The following is a 19,259-nucleotide window of genomic DNA, read 5'->3' on the forward strand; positions in this document are numbered from 1 at the left end:
AAGAATAAATTGCATCTAAGAGAGTAGATCTTAAAAGTAAAATAAATAAGTAAATAAATTGCAGTGACATCTATTCATGTTACTTAAATAAGGAGTACTAATTGGCTGAATGGCAAGCATTCTCTGAAAATATTATGATTTTCTAGTAATACAAAAGCAAAAAAATTTTAGCAGTAATTGTGTTTTCATATTAGCAGTCAGAATGACTCATTAAATGTTAACACTGTATCCCAGCTTTTCTCCATTTAAAAAAAGCAAACTCTCACCTCTCTGACTTGACACAGATTAAGCATTTCTGAAATGATGATACCACATTATGGGAAAAGCAGGCTTTGTGGCCGCAGAGAGCCCTGGACTCGGGAGTTAGAATTCAGATTGGAACATTGTCACAACTGAAGCTGAGACTTGGCCAGAAAGCCACCATGCTTCATTTCTCATTTCAGGCTACTACTTCACATCTTTTTGACTCAGAGCACTTAAATATGCAAAATGGTTATGTGTCTTTTAAGGAAGAGAAATCTGTGGTTCTTTCATTTAAAAAAAAAAAACTAGAAAAGTTAATGTTTTCAGTGTTTAAAAAAAACCCTTGAAATCCATGTTTTGTGGTCTCTCCTTTCTTGAATGTTTCTCCTAACGGTTGTTTTATCTTTCTGAGAGAGCTTTGATAGAGTCCCTTGTACATAATACATACCCTTTTAATAATTAGATTTGAATTGCTTTTATCATAGTGCCTATCGGGGGTACTGAGTCTAAAAGTTTAGTAATTTCTAGTCTGAGTTTTCACAGGGTCTGTGGATCCGTATTTGTTCTATGGTGTTGGTAATGTTGAGAAAGGATTCTCACATTTTAAAACACCAGGAGCCACTGGATTATAGATGTACAAAGAATATTTTATACAAATAAACTGTTGGGAGGTATTCTCCAGATACAACAATTAGAGGGAGTTTGTGGATCCTGTTGAGCTTTATATTTTTTGATATTATTTCTCCCTCACAGAACTATAGCATTTACATAGTGGCATTAATAAATGAATCATGTTCATTCTGGATGGCCCTGAATCTTGTAGTCTGATCTGATTTGGTAAATTCCTGAATTCCAGAAAGGTTGTGAATCGCTTAAAGATTATGTAGCTGGCTAATGGCCTAGTTATGACTTGGCTCTTAATCTCAAGACTCCCCAGTCCTGTTATTTTTCTTTGGTTTTGTGAAGCCTCCCACAGTGTAGAGAAGAGTAATTCAGTAGCACATGTTTATTTTTAAGGAATATATCAGCCATACAGAGGGAAAATATTAGAGCATAATATAACGAACAGCCATAAAACCGTTGCCTGTATTTAATAAATGTTAATATTTTATCATATTTGCTGCAATTGGGTATCTGTGCTTTAAAGAAACGAATATTAAAGACACAGTTGGAGCCTCCTCCTTTGTCTTCTCACCTCCCTCCTTGCACCCCACCGGTAGTGGGCCACGTAGTAGCCTTGTTTGGCAGTCTTCACATTCCAGATGTCTCTAATCAACATTGTTACCTCCTGTAACTAGAAAAAAATAGTTGTATTTTGCTATTTTCATCTGTTTTTCAACTAACATATTGTTAAAAGAAATTATGTGTAACATAGACTAGAAGGAAGAGCACAGGGCTTTGAAGCCAGAGAGACCTGGTTTTGAAACAAAGAATTCCCACTTACTGTGGATCCTTAGTCAAGTTACTTATCTTTCTGTAAGAGTTTCTTTGTCTGCACAGGGAGACAATGTGTCTTACTTAACGTTGTAGCCTCGTGTGAGAGTTGGAGCCCCTGTAAGGATAGCACCTAGTATGATACCCAGTTCAGAGGAGGTCTCCATAAAGAGTAGCAGATCATAAATAATGATCATAGTAATAGTTGTAGTAGTTGCATTTATTGTGTGCTTACCAGATACTTGGCACTATTTTAAGTGCTTCATCCATGTTCATTCATTTTAAAACTGTGAGATGAGAACTATACGCTAAGGGCTTAAAACAGTGAAAGGCACAGAGAGGTTAAATAACTTGGGACAAAGCCATACAGCTAGTAGGCGTCAGACCTTGGATTTTAACTCAGACATTCTAGCTCCAGAGCTCATGCCACTGATCACCATGCCATCCATCTTGATGATGTTTGTGGTATGACTTCTTTATCCACCCTATCCTAGGAACATGTCCTTCAAGTTATGTCATTTCTGTTGAATAAGAAGCCCTTTTGATTTTGCTGTGTATACAACCAAGATTTTACTGGTTTGGGTGGCCATTACCCCATCAATGCCCCTAACAAACCCCACCGCCATACTTTCTAAACTCCCCAGTGTGGGCCTGGCATGACTAGTGAAGGAATTTGGTCAGTTCCCTGTAGCCATCTCCGGACAGCTCTGCCTCCTCGGCCATTGCCCTCGCCTCTTTCAGCCACACTGGTCTCACTGCCTCTGCTGAGCACTGATGCTGCTTCTGCCCTCATCTGCTTCCCACCAGTCACTGCCAGGAGTGCTGTCATCAGTGCTGAAGACACACGAGTGCTTCCACTGTGCCAGAGCTCCAGGGGTTTGCAGTGAAGTGAGGACCGTGCCCCAGGCCCCTTTTTTATTTCAGATTCTGGGGCTTTCCTCTAGGCATATAGAGCTATTTAGAGCAAATGGCTTATCGGGTTTTTGGCTTTGTTTTTTTGGCTGATACCTTCTTTGTCCTCACCCCGGACCTAAGTCCTTGGCAGAGAGTGAGCAGACTGGGCCTGGGGCAAATCTTAGTGACAAACTCTGGCCTCTGCTAGTGGTTAGATTGGGCCACGTTTGTATGTCTGACATCCACTTCTCTTAAGATGAGTTTGTACCAGGTGAATTTACTCATCTCAAGCTGGCTGTCAGGTGATCTTTTTCCCACATATTTTGATTCTTGGAGGCTTAGTTGCACTAAAGACAATTGCTGAATTTTATGATAGCCCGTGAAGCCTTATATTAAGACATTAAAACAGCTGGTGTTAGTTTCTTCTCTGGATTTTTCTTCTTAGACCTATTGACTCATTTGAGCCAGAAAGGATATAGAGATGATCACATACACATTTCTCTCTAAGGACCACTACTACTCTGTCAAAGATGTTTTGCTTAAAGGACTTCTGTGCCAAATGAGTGCAAGGAATACTGTGTTACCTTCTTTTTTTTTCCCTCTTGGAAAAATATGATGCACATAGGTCTTTAAATGAACGTGTTTATTTTAGTGTTTCCTAAACAGCAGAATCATAAACTGTTTAATATTCTATAGAACATTATTTTCACCAGAGCTGTTTCTTTTGTCAAGAAAATCTTTCAGCCTTCATTGGCTCCAAGCCTGCCAGTCCTGTTCTTTCATTAAATATTATTCAGGCGGGCTTCCCTGGTGGCGCAGTGGTTGAGAGTCCGCCTGCTATGCAGGGGACACGGGTTCGTGCCCCGGTCCAGGAAGATCCCACATGCCGCGGAGTGGCTGGGCCCGTGAGCCATGGCCGCTGAGCCTGCGCGTCCGGAGCCTGTGCTCCACAACGGGAGAGGCCACAACAGTGAGGCCCGCGTACCGCACACACACCCACAAAATATATATATATTATTCAGGCATCACCTCCTCTGTAGATCTTTCTAGGACTCTCCTAGATAAAATTAAGATGGAGATCCACTCCATCCTTGCAACTATTTATGATATATTAAAATACATCTATTATGGCAAGGTTGGCATCTGTTTTCTCTGTTCTGCTAGACTAAGCGCCTAGAGGGATAGAGATCCTGTCTTACTTTTCTTTATCCCACTTCGTATTTGTATCTCTGTTGCCTAGCCCAGAGCTTACACGTAGTAGGCGTGCCAACATTCATTGAACAGAGTGGTTTTCTAGCATTAAAAGCATAGAGAAGAAAAGCTACATTTGTCAGGAAGTCATTCTTCCTCATTCTGAGCATCCCAGTTAACATGCCTTTCCACCAGCTAGGAGGAAGTACTGTAGAAATAGTGCTAGCTGTTCCACGGGGTTTGAAAGAAATCATTCTCCTAGCAAAAAGGCTGTAAGAGGGCTTTGTGCTCTACTTCAGCACTATATGCCTTCTCATCCATTAATCTGGGAATGTTAAAAACAGTCCAAGGGTTTTTATTAACACAGAAGGTACTCAAAATGTTACATTTTTAACTTTAAACCACTTTTCTTAAACTGTGGGAGGGAAAATGTGCAGTAACATACCACTTTTGCAATTATTAGTTTTGTTCATTTGATCTTTTAGAATATTCAAACTGAAGCTGCCACATTTCTTTCAAGATAATTGACTTAGTAAAAATGTAATCACACACCCATTGGAGAAGGTTCCAAAGAAAAACATACATCAGAGCCCCCCATAACACTGACTTGGGAGCTTTTTGATGAAAACCAAAATGGTGAAGGAGCAGCCATCTTTTCCCCCTGGAATACCTGCTTTGTGCCATGGATTATGTACCAGTGCCCTTAGATGGAGGACAGGACACATTGCTTTTCTGAAAACTGCCCCAATAGTAGTAGTGTAGGGAGTTCCGATATACTTCTGTAATGTAGTATAAAAGCTCACTTACATTTATGCATCAGTTGTCTTTTACACATTCCCAACCCTAGGTTTGTCAAGTAGCATGAAAGAGGAATTCTTGAAAGCAAATACACATTTAGCCAAATACTGTAAAAAATTAGCATCCTTTTCCTTGCTTACTGATCTATGTTCAACAATTAAAGAAGAGGATGTTCATACGTCCCATTTTTTCCCCAAAGTTTCTAAAGGTTCTTCGTCAGTTATCCAGGACACAACAGAGGAAGGAATAAACAGTGGAATTTTTAGCACTGAATATTAAAAGAATACAGGCTTACAGAGTAAAAAGTATTTGAAGCTTTCATGGGTTTTTATTGGAAAGGAACAAATGAGAAATGCAACCATATTGGTTTTAAACTCCCCCTGTAAACAATGACTCTTAAAAAATAGTTTACATTAAACCTGTAGATTTTCTTGAGTTCATGAGTGAGAAGAAAAGAATAGTGTGAATCTTATCCCATAGGAAGATGGATAGAAGAATAGTACTACTTAGAAATTTTGTTACAGAAGTGATTACTTTGATGAGTAAATAAAGTATTTTTGTAAAATATTTAGTTTAAGTAACCTAGCAACTTTTCAGTCCATTTGTTTTATCATTGGTAACAGAACTGCATTCAGTTTTTCTGTCACTAAGATATTCATATATTTTGTGACACGATGAATCTTACAAAATCACAAAACTCATTTCTGTCTAGTTCTATTTTTATAATTTTCACTTGTCTGCATAAATATTGCCATCAAATTTCAGCTCATAATTTGTGACAAGTCAGTGAATTTCATTGAACTTGAATCATAAGACATTATAGAACTGACGTGTTGGTTTCACTTTAGTCTGATTTGTTTTCTTTTATGCCCACACATGAGGGGTGTTCACTTGAAGAGACACCTGCCCTCACCTTCTCTGGTTTTCCTCCTTGACTACTTTTTAAAAAATAATATTTTTTATTTCAAATTGCTAAATCTTCTAGGATATTCATTTCCTTACTAACCTAACTTGATTACTGACTTGATTCATCTTATTTCCTTTAATTTTCTTTAAATTTCTTATCAATTTTAATAGTCATTGCATATACTTGATTGTCTCTACATAACTACTTCCCTCCTGAATTTGCTGTATGTTTGAGCTGTCTGAATTATCTTTTCCTCCTGATGAGTTTTTTTTAAAAATTTATTTATTTTATTTATTTTTTGTCTGGGTTGGGTCTTCGTTGCTGCCCACGGGCTTTCTCTAGTTGTGGCGAGCGGGGGCTACTCTTCATTGCGGTGCGCGGGCTTCTCCTTGTGGTGGCTTCTCCTGTTGTGGAGCACGGGTTCTAGGCATGTGGGCTCAGTAGCTGTGGCTCGCAGGCTCTAGAGCACAGGCTCAGTAGTTGTGGCGCACGGGCTTAGCTGCTTCGTGGCATGTGGGATCTTCCCGGACCAGGGCTTGAACCCACGTCCTCTGCATTGGCAGGTGGATTCTTAACTACTGCGCCACCAGGGATGTCCTCCCAGATGTTTGTTGATTTGAAGTGATAACCAGCTGCTCTGACTCCAAATCATTGGTTGCTTATCAAGTCCGTGGCATCTGTTGCTCTGGGTGCTTTGTTTGTGGCTGCAGGACATGCCAGGGGAAAGAACCTGCCCTCAAAGAACTTGCACTTTCCTTGTCTAGGCTGACCTAGGTCAGCTAGAGAGCGAGTATTTGCAGTATGATTATCCACTAATTTTTTGGTTTAATTTTGGTTAATTTCAAACATACTTATCACGATTCTATACCATGTTCTACTTTTCAGAATTCTGTAATTTTTAGTGGAGAATAATTATAATCTTAAAACTCAAATGGGGTGATATTTTAATAGAAAGGAATCCTTGATATCAGGTAAGTTGATTTTTAGTATGTGCAAGACAATTTAGAATAATTTATAAATATGAATCAATCAGAATAACTAAGGTGGTATTAAGCTGCTGGTAATCATTGTTGATAGTAAGCTATATTGTCATCTTTGTTATTTGACCTCCATATTATTTAATTTTTGATGTAGTTAACTAGAACGTGAGCTTTTTGAGGATGAAATTCTGTGCCTGTATCCTTCAAAGGACTAAATAGGAAGGTTTGCACACAATACTAGAAATAGTTTTTCTCACCCTGATGAAGATTTCTGATAGAGATTCAACATATTACAAAACTGATTATACCATGGCCATACCCATATTAAGAAATCAACAGTCCTTTGTTGTGCTAAAGAGAGGATATTTACTCTGTATTGAGGGAAAAAAAAGTAGTTGCCTGTTTATTGGTAAAAATAAATAGGAGTTGTGCCATCTTTAGTTCTTAGGGCCAGACATTACCGAGCACAACCTGGAATGAAATCTTCTGGGGACTAATTTTCATAATGTGAGCCACTTTTATGTATTATTTCTTATGTAAAATTAGACATGTTGTAAATGTTGCATTACATAAAGATGGAAGGGTTGGCCTTACCAATGATTTTATCTAATCCTCCTTGCTCAGAAGAGGGAAAAGGCCAGCAGTTACCAATGACAATATATCTCTGGAGAAATTATCTTAAGGAAAAACAGAGTTGTTCCACCACTGAGATACAGATTTTTTGGCCTCAGATCTAGGTGTATGAACTTTAAGCAGTTGTAAATACTAAGTTTGCTTTTGCCCTGGAAATCATTCATATCTGAGTTAAATCCAGTATTTTTCACAGACTTTATCACCTTGGACACATAACCTCCCTGCTTTTTTTCTTATCTGCCAGTGGGATAGTTAAGAGTCCCACTCTCATGAGAATTGACTGAGATGCCCCACTGTTAGCACAGTGCCCTGTCGATGGTAAGGGATGGTTAGCCTCTGTTGTTAGCCTTCATGCTTCACCACATTCTCGTCATCCTTTCCGAAGTCATTCCTTCTCTTGCCTTTTGCCTGGCAACTTAAATTTTAAGGGTCCCAGAGTGGTCTAGTTTTGTTTTGGGAGATAGTTCCTCCCTTGCTCTCTCTCCTCTTGGTAACAAAGCTTGTGGGTTTTAGTATGTGAATTCCTGCTGCTAAGGTAACTTCCCAAGCAGACCTCAGTTGGGTGGCTCTGAACTGTGCTTGTCCCAAATAATTCAGTGCATTTTCCAGGGTTCTTTGAGATTGCTTGGACACTGAGAGAATTGAGATTCTCCCTAAATAAAGTTATCCATAATCTAAACTGTTCTGGAAATCTTTATGTATACTAAGGTTAAACCCCATTAATTTCCAGAAGGGTTTCATATAATCATTATACTCTTTGTTACTCCTATTACAGTGATGTACTCTACTAATGAATAAAATTAATGTGCTTCTTTAATTCTTATAACAAAAGTCACCATTTAAAAAACTTGTTTAAACTTCTTTGAATCCTCATCAAGTAGATATCAACTTAGATATCTGATGCTGACTCGCCGTAAAGACAAAATCAGATTTGACAGTGACCTGCTAGACCAGTGAAGAGCACAGGCTTCAAAGTCAGATTGAGTGGGGTTTGAAGCCTGTTCCTACCACTTAAAACTGTGTGACCCTGGGCTTGTAACCCAGCCTCTCCAGACCTCAGATGGTAAAGACCTGATAGGGTTGTCGGGAAGATGAAATGAGTTAATACCCGTAAAGCACCTAACACCTTGCCTGACACATAACATTCACTTTTTCTGTTATGACATAAGTCTGGCAGTTACTTCTCCAATCACTAGTTGTTGACTAACATTATATTTTCATGCTAAAGATGAACCATTTAAGAAATACCTTAAAGAAATTATAGTAAACTTGTAGGATTCTGTTTTTCAGTGTTTATCGAATGTCCTCTGTGTGCCAGGGAATGTGCTGAGTTAGTGTTTTCATCCGGCTCTTCGGGGTTGCAGGGAAGAGAGACATGTTAGGGTTTATTTCAGTGCAAAATAAAGGACCCGTGAAGTTTCTGCACATACATGTGGCCTCTGGAGAACATGGTGATTCACCACGTGGGGAGGTATGTGTAAAAGTAGCTCCAGCTGGCTGACATCATGGACAGGGACCCAGGTACAACTCTTAGGTTCATTGCTTATTCCCTTCTCCCTGTCGCTAACTACATCTTCCTTCTGACTGATTTCTCTCTTCTGCCTTATTTCTGTCTCATTGATCCTATTTACTACTTTGCTCTTTTTCTCTATTTTGATGCCATTCTTCCTGTCATAACACTCTCCATGTATCTTGTACTCAAACTCCCATAGAGAGAAGGTCTGGTGAAGATGTATAGCACCATCCAGCGTAGAGGGTGTTTGGATCAGGGCACATTCTTACACCAGCCAGCTGTGGACTTCAGGATGGGTTCAAATATATAAAGCATGGTGCCCCGGGTGTCAGACACCACCCTGGGAAGAGGAATTGGCTATGGCTGGATAGGCCCTCTGGCTTCTTGTAGGGTGCCTTTTGTGGCCTGTCCAGGACATTTGGCACTGATGATAGAAGAATGAATAAGATGTGGCAACCTGTCCCAGAAGAGCTCCCAGTGTGGTGAGGGAAGCAGATATTTAAACAAATACTTGAGTTTATGCTGTATGATAATTAATACTAGCATACGGGGAGGGAATGGCTAACTGCTGTAGAATGGCGGTAGGAAATTCTTTACTGAAGGCATATGAGATGACAAAAGGCGTATTCCTTTCAGGATATAAATCATCTGCAAAGACAGAGAGATGTGAAATATCTTGGTGTGCTTAAGAAGAGAGTATTTTAGTGCTGTGAGAAGAGGGCAATGGCTGGCATTTAAGGGGTTCCAGGAAGAGGGTCTAGTATATGATACCAGTGAGGCTAGTCAGAGTGTTAGAAACAGAACTAGGGAAAAATCATCTCCTAGAAAACAGGTGGGGGAGAGCTACAAGAGTGGCAGTCTCATCAACAATGGCTGGTACCACAGTGGGTCAGATAAAGGCAGGACTGAGTGGCTTCACTGAGAAGGGGCCATTGAAGCATCTCGTTTTATAGCAGGTAAATTCTGTAGGTCTAGGAAGAGTCTAAACTAGAAACCTAACCTCAGGGGAAAAAGGTTTTTTGAAGCTCTAGGTCAATCACAAATTCATTCTGAGGAATGTTTAGAAACCAAAAAATGCAAGAAACCTCATGTTTTCTAAATAAATAGGAAAGGAGGATAAAGCTTAATCTGTAACAATGTTAAGTTTCTCATAGTTATCTGAATAAAATTTTATTAGGTCTTCAAAGTAGTTTCTCAAAATATATATGTTTGTTTTGCTAAAAAGTCAGAAATATACAAGCTACTATTTTAGTTAAAATAAGAAGTATGGTTCTAGGTAATAGATAGGGCAAGAATAACTCTCTTATTCATGTTTAACCAAAATGGATTAGAGGCCCTCTAATCTCGCAGTGATTTTACAACTATCTGTTTAGATTAGTTTGTGTTTAAAAAAAACAAACAACTTTCCTGCTATAGCTATGATATTAATTGGATAAGATGCCTAATCACTGCTATATACATGTAGACATACACACATAGCTGGTAAAAATAAAAACCCTGTTTATGTCTGATCTGTGAAGACTATATGTTAAGGTTATAACAAAACGGTAAGTATGTAAGAAAAACTTGTTTTTCTTCCCAGTTTGGTTTTCTTTTCAGAGATAAATGAAGCTAAGTAGGTATGATTTTTTTTTTTCTGGCATGTAGAATAGAATTTACTGTATATTTCATTGAATCTAAGATTCCATTGGTTATAAATTGTACCATTATTTTCTATACCATGAAGAAATTTTTAAAACCCTGTCCATTAAATTGTAACAGCATTTGATTCTAAGAGGCATTCAGATTTCAGAGATATTAAAATGTGAGGCACAGGCATGGGAAAGTTGAACTAAGACAGGAAAGTTTATACAAGTTTATTGGAGATGACAGTGGGGCCGGGGACCAGGTGCCCCCATGGCAGACTTGGAAGAGCCGGGGCTCCAGGAAGACACGCTGAGGGTCCTAGCTGCCTTCCTTAGGCGGGGTAAATTTTTTTTTTTTAATGTGAAAAAATACACATTTTAGAATTAATGATATATAGTTATTACTTATGAAGACATTAGAAAAAACACTTAGGTTTATATTTGCAGATGAATTTAGGAACAATAAAAATTGTTCTACTGAATAAGATCTAAATTACAAACTGAGTCTTAATTAAATACAGAACTGTAAAAAGATTAACATGAGTAATCATTAAATTTTAAAACTAGGAAGATCCTTACAGCTGCCAAAGATGTTAGTAAATGATCATTTAATATTTATTTTAATACCTACTGTAAGCCAACATTGTTAGATGGTTGTATAGCCATGGATGAAACGTGCCCTCCCTTTGTGGAGCTTACATTTTGGGGAGGGGGTGGTTTATAGGTTTGCAAATTGCAATGAGCACTTTAAAGCAAAAGTACAGAGCTGTGAAAGAGTGGAACTCGAGATTCCTAATTTGAGATTGGGAAGGTCTGTAAGGAGTTGAAGAAAAGCCAAAGAGTGGGTAGAAATGAACAAGGTAAAAAGTAGACAAGTAAGAAACAGCCTGTGCAAAAAACCCGAGCAGGAAAGATGTTGGAGCCAGTCAGTGAAAGAAACAACAGAAGGGGGTGGGCGGTCCGGGTGACTTCAGTTGAGGTAAGACTGGGTGATGCAGGGCCTCACAGGCCATAACATTCTGGATTTTAGTCTAAGCCCAGGGGGAAGCCACCAGAGGGTTTTAATGGGGGAGGTGACCTTGGCTGCTCTGTGAAGCCTGGATTGGAGTAAGATTCAAAGTGAAGAAGCTGTTGCTAGTTCAGACCAACTAAGTTGGCAACTTGGCCTGGGTGTTTTGAATGGAAGATGTTTTCTTGAAAATAATTTGTCAGTATTACCTGAGGCTTAATTTTGTGTACATTTGGACCCAGCAGTTCCACTTCAGGGCATTTATTCTAAAGAAATAATCTTAGATGTGTGCAGAAGTTGAGCTACTAGTATGTTTATCCTCTATTATTCATAATAAGAAATTGGTTGGAAAGATGATAGTATTTTGAAAACAAGTGGAAAGGAAAGAGGAAAATCATACTGACTTTAAGGAAGCCACATCATCCAGGAAGATTTGTTTAGATAAGGAGAGTTCTCTGTGTGTTTGAGCGGGTACTAGGGAAAAGACACTGAAAATACAGAATTGAGAAGAGATGCTCATAAAACAAATTTGGGGGAGGAGAGACATCTAGGACCAGGGGAAGATAAGCCTCTTTGTCAGGGAGTGCTGCACCATCTGGTGTAAAAATGCACTGCAGTTCTACAAGGGGACTTACTAGCCTGGGAACCTAAGCCATGCCTTGCAACATTGTTACAGGGGGGAAAGTGCTTTTCAAACCAGAGTTGTAAGTGAATTTGTAGTATGCAGTCAGCCCATGAATTTGATTGCCTATAAATCTGAGCTTCCCTGGGTAAGTACTGACTGAGCAGGATGAATTTTTGAGAGAGTATTGCTCTGTCTCTACCCTCCCCGCCTTCTTTCCCTCTCCCTTACTTTCCCCCTTCCCTTTCCTCCCTTCCTTCCTTAGCCTCTCGTCCCTCCCTACTCCTCTGACCACCCCTAACATTTACACTTCATGATATATTTAGGGAAGGAATAACAGCCAAACACTTAAGTGTTTTATTATTTAAGTAAATAATAAAATCAACTTCCTCCCTCCTTCCCTCCCTTCCTTCTTCCCTCCCTCCTTCCCTCCCTCCCTCCCACATTGCCTCTTTCTTTGTGACAGTTTTTGTACCTGTGTGGTGGAAATATTTTACTATACGGTCTTAATGCCCCTTTGCAAGTTTCAAATGTTAGTGTTCTTTACATTACTTAAAAATATCTAGGCCAGTCTCTGGCACAGAGGTATTTAACATACTGGTTTTCACTCCCCTCACAGTGTTGATGCTTAAGTAAAACCAGTTAACTGTTACTTCCTTTCTAGTGCATATTTAGTTTTAAGTAGGTTTTTTTTGTCTTGTTCTTTGGGTTGTTTTTTTTTTCTGGTTCTTTGCAAATACTGCTGCTTTATAGTTATGATTAGCTGGAAAATTCCTAGAGGAGTTTAAATTTGACTTTTTGGTAAGCTTGCAGTTATCATCTCTGGTATTTCCTTGAGTATTTCCTTTTCCTATCAGTGTAAAGAAATAACTATTCTGTAGCTCTACAGAATTTCCAAAATAGTTACTGAAATTAGCTTAGTATTTTTAAAATTGTTACTTCTCCCAGAATGCAGTTGCTTTAACTCTTTCCTTATGAACCAGTTTTAAAACCCATGGCTGTATATATTGTGTGTTGCATATATCCATGTATGGATATGAGTGTATTTTGAAGTTAGTGGATGTTTTACCTATTAGGCTTTGTAGAAATAGTTCTCAAAAGTTACCAGCCTGCAGGTTATTTTATTATGGTAACTCCACAATATATTATGGAGTAAAGGTCAAAATGTTTGTACCAGGTAATTTTTACTATTTATATATGGAGTACCCCAAGTACTATATCATGTTCTGAGAAAACAAATTTAATCATTGAGGTGTTGAAAAAATATTGTGGGATCACAGAAGATGTGGTTAGGTTTCACCTAGCTTATTAAATATTTAGCTGATTTCAGCAAATGAGCATATCCACCAGATTTTATCTATATTGACTTAAATTGTTGGAATTCCTGGGATAAATAGTAGTAAAATACTCTTCTAAATATTTGTCTGTTATATACTTGAGTATGTTAGAATGGTGTAATTAGAAACAGTGCAGTTTTCATGAATGTATTTGTTAATGCAATGCTTAATGTCTTAGGATGCTTTTTATTAACTACCTAGAAACAAAGGTCTGCAGTAATATTACTAGTAAGCCTGCACCTTCTAAATAGAACCTTTCTTTTTTTTTTTTATAAATTTATTTATTTATTTATGGCTGTGTTGGGTCTTCATTGCTGTGTGCAGGCTTTCTCTAGTTGTGGTAAGCGGGGGCTACTCTTCGTTGTGGTGCGTGGGCTTCTCATTGTGGTGCTTGTTGCAGAGCACGGGCTGTAGGCACACGGGCTTCAGTAGTTGTAGCATGCAGGCTCAGTAGTTGTGGCTCACGGGCTCTAGAGTGCAGGCTCAGTAGTTGTGGCACACGGGATTAGTTGCTCTGCGGCATGTGGGATCTTCCCAGACCAGGGCTCGAACCCGTGTCCCCTGCATTGGCAGGTGGATTCTTAACCACTGCGCCACCAGGGAAGCCCAGAACCTTTCTTTTTAAAGGCTAGTATTATTGAACTCATGTTATCAGGCAACATTCAACACTATCCATGTTATAATTTCAACAATATAATGTGATTCACAATGGTATTTTCATATCTTGCTTAAATCATTTAGGGGTTTTAACAGTTATCTTTTTAGTTACATGTCCATTGAAAGTATGAAATAGAACCGTATTGTTCTTGGAAATTTTTTTTCATATATAAATCTCATTCTCCTTCCATTTTAGTCGTGAGATGGAGAATAAAGAAACTCTCAAGGGGTTGCACAAGATGGACGATCGCCCAGAAGAACGAATGATCAGGGAGAAACTGAAGGCAACCTGTATGCCAGCCTGGAAGCACGAATGGCTGGAAAGGAGAAACAGGAGAGGCCCTGTGGTGAGTGACTGTGGGTTACCTGCTAATAAGGAAGAAAGCATAGGAGGAAATGAAAAATTAAGCATAAATAGATCCTTTTGTAAGCTTTTTTTTTCCTTCATTTTATATGAAGTGGTTTTATTTGCCTTGATATTTTCTAGACAATTGAACAAAACATAGCTAAAACTATTCTCATTAAGCAACTTAAACTGTTCTAAGAACTAATCCCTTTGGTTGAGTGGGAGAGGTAATGCTTAAAGCAACACTGCCCTCTAATGTTAGTATCTAAAATCCTTTAATTAGAGATTTCCATTGTACTTAAAAAAGAAAAGCAATTTTTCCAATTTTATTTTGATGTTTTATCTCTAAGGTAGGATCTAAGGATCTTAATTCCAAATCTTCTAAAATCATGTATGACAACATTTTAAAATGTATTATGTATTATCAACATTTAGTTGATAAAGCCTAAATGACTAAAATCTGTGTGGGTAGAAAATAGTCTTCATTTATGGCTTAAAGTAATAATAAAGAGAAGCTGATATATTGTCTGTTGTATTTGTATAATACTGCATAATAAAAAACTCACTGAGCTCATGCCTTAGTCTGATGTTCAAATTTACTTATTTTTTTAATTTTTTAACTAATAAAAATATTGGCATTTTAATTTAGGTGGTAAAACCAATCCCTATTAAAGGAGATGGATCTGAAATTAATACCTTGGCAGCTGAGTCTCAAGGAGAAGGCCACGCAAGCGCTGCTTCCTCAGCTCCCAAAGGCCGACGCAGTCCTTCCCCTGGCAGCTCCCCATCAGGCCGCACAGTGAAATCTGAATCTCCAGGAGTAAGGAGAAAAAAAGTTTCCCCGGTGCCTGTAAGTTGATGATTTAGCAAATATGTTAAGTTTCTACAATCTTTAAACTTATTTATAACACAGAAAAGATTGGCTAGCCGTCTATTAGAACAACAATTCCCAAAGTATGGCCCACAGACCCTTGCTTGGGGGAACCTGCCCTGAGATGCTTCCTGTGGGTCCATTAGGTCAAAACTAATTTTGTAATAAAACTGAGATGTTATTTGCCTCTTTTACTGCATTAACATTTACAGTGGTGGGTAAAACTGCTGGTGAATTTGCCTGAATTAAAGCTATGACTGTAGAAACTGTATTCTTCACTTGGGTATTTGGCGAACATTTTCCTTAAGAAGAATTAAGTAAGACTCACTTCAAGGAAAACAACTGATATGTTTCTTCACTAGTGGTAAAATTTGAGATTTCAAGCAAAAATTAAGAGTTTTGGAAAACTCATATCCACCACTGTAAGCTTGAAAGCTTCCCAATACTTAGACTTTTCTATAGGCCAGTGATATTATCAAATGTGATTTTTTTTTGTATATTGCACAATGAAATGTATGAACTTTTTAGAAGATCTGCATAACTTAGTGAACCAGAATTTTCCATATGACCAGTGAATGATGAAACAAAATCATTCTTTAGTAAATGATCCATTCCAAGTATATAAAATAAACCATCGAGATTTAATGTAACAGTAGGAAAAGTTTGTTTATGTGGTTTCAGATTCCACATTACAGCCTCCTTTAAGGAAACCACTCCTTTGATGTAGTATCAAAGAAGAATATTCATCATTATTTGAAAAGGATTTTCCAAATACATATCTGTGTGAGGCCAGATTTTCTTCATGTACTTTAACCAAAACACCGTTATGGTTAACGGTACTTTATGGTTAACGTTATGGTTATGGTACGTTATGGTTAACGGTACTTTATGGTTAACGGTACTTTTCTTCATGGTACTTTAACCAAAACACCCTTCTCATAATGCAGAAGCATAGATGAGAATGTAGGTGTCTTCTGTATTGAGCCAGACATCAAAGAGACTTATAAAAAGATAGGTGCTAACCCCTCTGAGAGAGACAGACAGACTTCCACTGGCAGAAAGCAAGTTAAACATTCTAACCTTGAAGAACAAATGAGTGAATGGCAAAATGACTGAGATATAGTGACCACAATGGGAGATTTGGTTTTCCTCACATCCGAGGTTGTTAAAGCATATAAATACTTCAAAAAGTAAATTTTAAGTAAAAATTTTTACAGTAAAGCCCAAAATTCTCAATAGTATTTATTGGCTTTATGTGGACACACCTTTAAATTAGCTGCTCAAAACAGGATCTTATTAGCTCAAGAATCTACAAATTGGGCAGGGCTCAGCAGGAGTGGCTTATGTCTGCTCCCCATGGCATCTGCAGAAGCTGGAATATCCAAGACTGCTTCTTCACTCACATATCTGGTGCTTCACCTCGAACAGTTGGGGGCTGTTGGCATCTCTTTCTTACAGTATGGAAATTGGGTTGCAACAAGTGTTTCAAGCTAGGAGAGCACAAGGAACAGATTCTCTCTCACAGCCCTCAGAAGGAACCAACCCTGCCAGCACCTTGATCTTGGACTTCAAGCCTCTGGAACTATGAGACAATAAATTTCTAAGTCCAAAAAAAAAAAAATATGATTCAAGAGGGCAAATCTCAGCGTGGAAGCTCTTATCAAGCCACCACTTGCATCATGTTTACTAATGCCTTATTACCCAAAGCCGGTTACATGCCCAAATCCAGAATCCACGTGGTAGAGGACTACAGAAGGGTGTAAATACTGGGAGGTGTCGTTCATGGGGGCCATTCAAAGTAAAAGTCTACCACAAGTAAATACAGAATTGTGTCTCCCCTCCCCCTACACCTATTTTGGGATATGTGCTAGACAAAGTTACTTCCTCATTCTTTATAACAGCTACCTAACATTTCATTATCGGGATAAATCATGGCTTATTTGGTGAACTACATCCTAATGGACATTTATATTCCTTCTTAACTTCCATTACTAAAAACAATGGTGCAAAAATATTTTTTATGCATACATCATTTTGCACATCTTTGAGAATATCCATAGTCTGAATACTTAGCAAGTCCAATAGCAGATGCATGTGTACTTGTTTTTGGTTTTGTTTTACTTTTTAGTAATTGCCTGTTAAAAAATAATGGTTTTATTAAGATATAATTCATATAATGTACAATTCACCTGTTTAAATTGTACTGTTCATTGAGTTTTGGTATATTCACATAGTTGTAGCCATCACTACAATAAATTTTAAAACACTTTCACCACCCCAACAAGAAACCCCAGGCTAATTAGCAGTCTCTCCCCAGCCCTAGGCAACCACTAATCTACTTTCTGACTATATATAATTTGCCTATTCTGGACATTTTATATAAATGGAATCATATAATATGTATGGTCTTTTGTGACTGGTTTTTTGCACTTCGCATCATGTTTTCAAGGTTCATCCGTGGTATAACTCCATTCATTTTTAATTGTAGAATAATATTCTATTGTATGGATATACATATTTTGTTTATTCACTTATCAGTTGATGGGCATTTTGTTTCCACTTCTGGCTATTATGAATAATGCTACTGTGAACATTTCTGTACACAGTTTTGTGTGGACATATCTTTTCATTTTTCTTGGGTATATACCCAGGAGTGGGATTGCTAGATCATACGTTTCACAAAGCAGCTACACCATTTTACTACACCATTTTACATTCCCACCAGCACTGTATGAGGCTTCCAATTGCTTTGTTTTCTCGCCAACTTTTATTACCTTTTAACTATTTAGTTAGGCATCGAAAAGAACTAGAATTTCCAGAGGGCACTGATGGAAAGACCAAGTTCTAGGGGAATCAGTGAAGTGGAGTGAGAGCGACATATATCACCCTTACCACAGGAGAGTTTTTATCAGCCTCCAGTGAGATGTCTTAATCTGGGAAGAGTCACTTGCCACTAGTTCTCTACAGAGTGTACCGTGGGGGGAATTCCATGGAGCTGTTTGTAAATTACCAGTCACAAAAGAGCATTTAGTAATCCCTTAAGTGGAAACCAGGAAATTGGATGCTTAATTTTTATCACTAGAAACAAATCATTTTACCTGCTTATAAGGCGAATTTTCTGTGCTTTTTATTTTGATTTACATAATACTTTTCAAAGAAGTCAAGTACTTATGTGGTAATTCGTAAAATTACCACATGGTTGTCTCTCTAGGCCAAAGATTTATTATTAGTTACAGGGATGACAGATTTTAGAAGTTTACTCATAACGAGTATATCAAACAAATGCATTTGCAAAATACATTTTGTCCCATCATATTATATATTAGGCATTTTTTCAGAATATGAAAATGGTGTCGGCTATGACCTTTTTTAGGTAACTTTTTTCTAATGGAGAAGTGAGCAATTTACCTAATTTTTATTTTTTTAAAGCATTTCTTAATTTTTTTAAAAATTTATTTATTTTATTTTATTTTTGGCTGCATTGGGTCTTTGTTGCTGTGTGTGGGTTTTCTCTAGTTGCGGCCAGCGGGAGTTACTCTTCTTTGTGGTGCGCAGGCCTCTCATTGCGGTGGCTTCTCTTGTTACGGAGCACAGGCTTTAGGCGCGTTGGCTTCAGTAGTTGTGGCATGTGGGCTCAGTAGTTGTGGCTCGCGAGCTCTAGAGCTCAGGCTCAGTAGTTGTGGTGCACGGGCTTAGTTGCTCTGCGGCATGTGGGATCTTCCCAGACCAGGGCTCAAACCCGTGTCCCCTGCATTGGCAGGTGGATTCTTAACCACTGTGCCACCGGGGGAGTCCCCTAATTTTTAAATGTTGTGAAGTTTCAGAGCGGGAGAATCACGCCACCTCGAAGAGCCCCTTCACCAGATGGCTTCTCACCATACAGCCCTGAGGAAACAAACCGCCGTGTAAACAAAGTGATGCGGGCCAGGCTGTACTTACTGCAGCAAATAGGGCCCAACTCCTTCCTGATTGGAGGAGACAGCCCAGACAATAAATACCGGGTGTTTATTGGGCCTCAGGTAGGAATTGTCACCATTTTACTTTTTATTAGGATGTGGTACTAACTCTATGCACTGTAACATTCTTAAATTTAGATCAGTTGTGTAATTCTCTTTAGTAAACTAAAGAGAATTCAAATTATATTTTGGGAACTAATAAACACTTTTACTTAATGTGTTTATGAAGGGTTTTACTATGAT

At 38.3% G+C, this 19,259-nt stretch overlaps 1 protein-coding gene and 1 long non-coding RNA gene across 3 annotated transcripts in view; one reads left to right on the forward strand and one right to left on the reverse strand.

The window, feature by feature from the left end:
* MAP3K1 (mitogen-activated protein kinase kinase kinase 1) overlaps window positions 1-19,259 on the forward strand; it is an 82,079-nt gene that overhangs the window by 26,885 nt on the left and 35,935 nt on the right. Inside the window, exons 2-4 of the mRNA XM_067730711.1 lie at window positions 14,040-14,190; window positions 14,839-15,039; window positions 18,879-19,079. Coding sequence (XP_067586812.1) covers window positions 14,040-14,190; window positions 14,839-15,039; window positions 18,879-19,079 — 553 coding nt within the window. The remainder of the gene's footprint in view (window positions 1-14,039; window positions 14,191-14,838; window positions 15,040-18,878; window positions 19,080-19,259) is intronic.
* The window catches only part of LOC137221306 (uncharacterized), a 72,529-nt gene continuing 54,589 nt past the window's right edge, over window positions 1,320-19,259 (reverse strand). The window contains exons 4-5 of one of the 2 annotated variants that reach the window (XR_010941966.1): window positions 14,886-15,037; window positions 1,320-1,537 (exon numbers count right to left, since the gene is read on the reverse strand). This is a non-coding gene — a long non-coding RNA (uncharacterized lncRNA). Of the gene's footprint in view, window positions 1,538-14,885; window positions 15,038-16,033; window positions 18,946-19,259 lie in introns of those variants that run through there. The other variant, XR_010941965.1, reaches the window with a different exon arrangement.

Source organism: Pseudorca crassidens, chromosome 3, assembly GCF_039906515.1.
Source record: "Pseudorca crassidens isolate mPseCra1 chromosome 3, mPseCra1.hap1, whole genome shotgun sequence".
NCBI lineage: Eukaryota > Metazoa > Chordata > Mammalia > Artiodactyla > Delphinidae > Pseudorca > Pseudorca crassidens.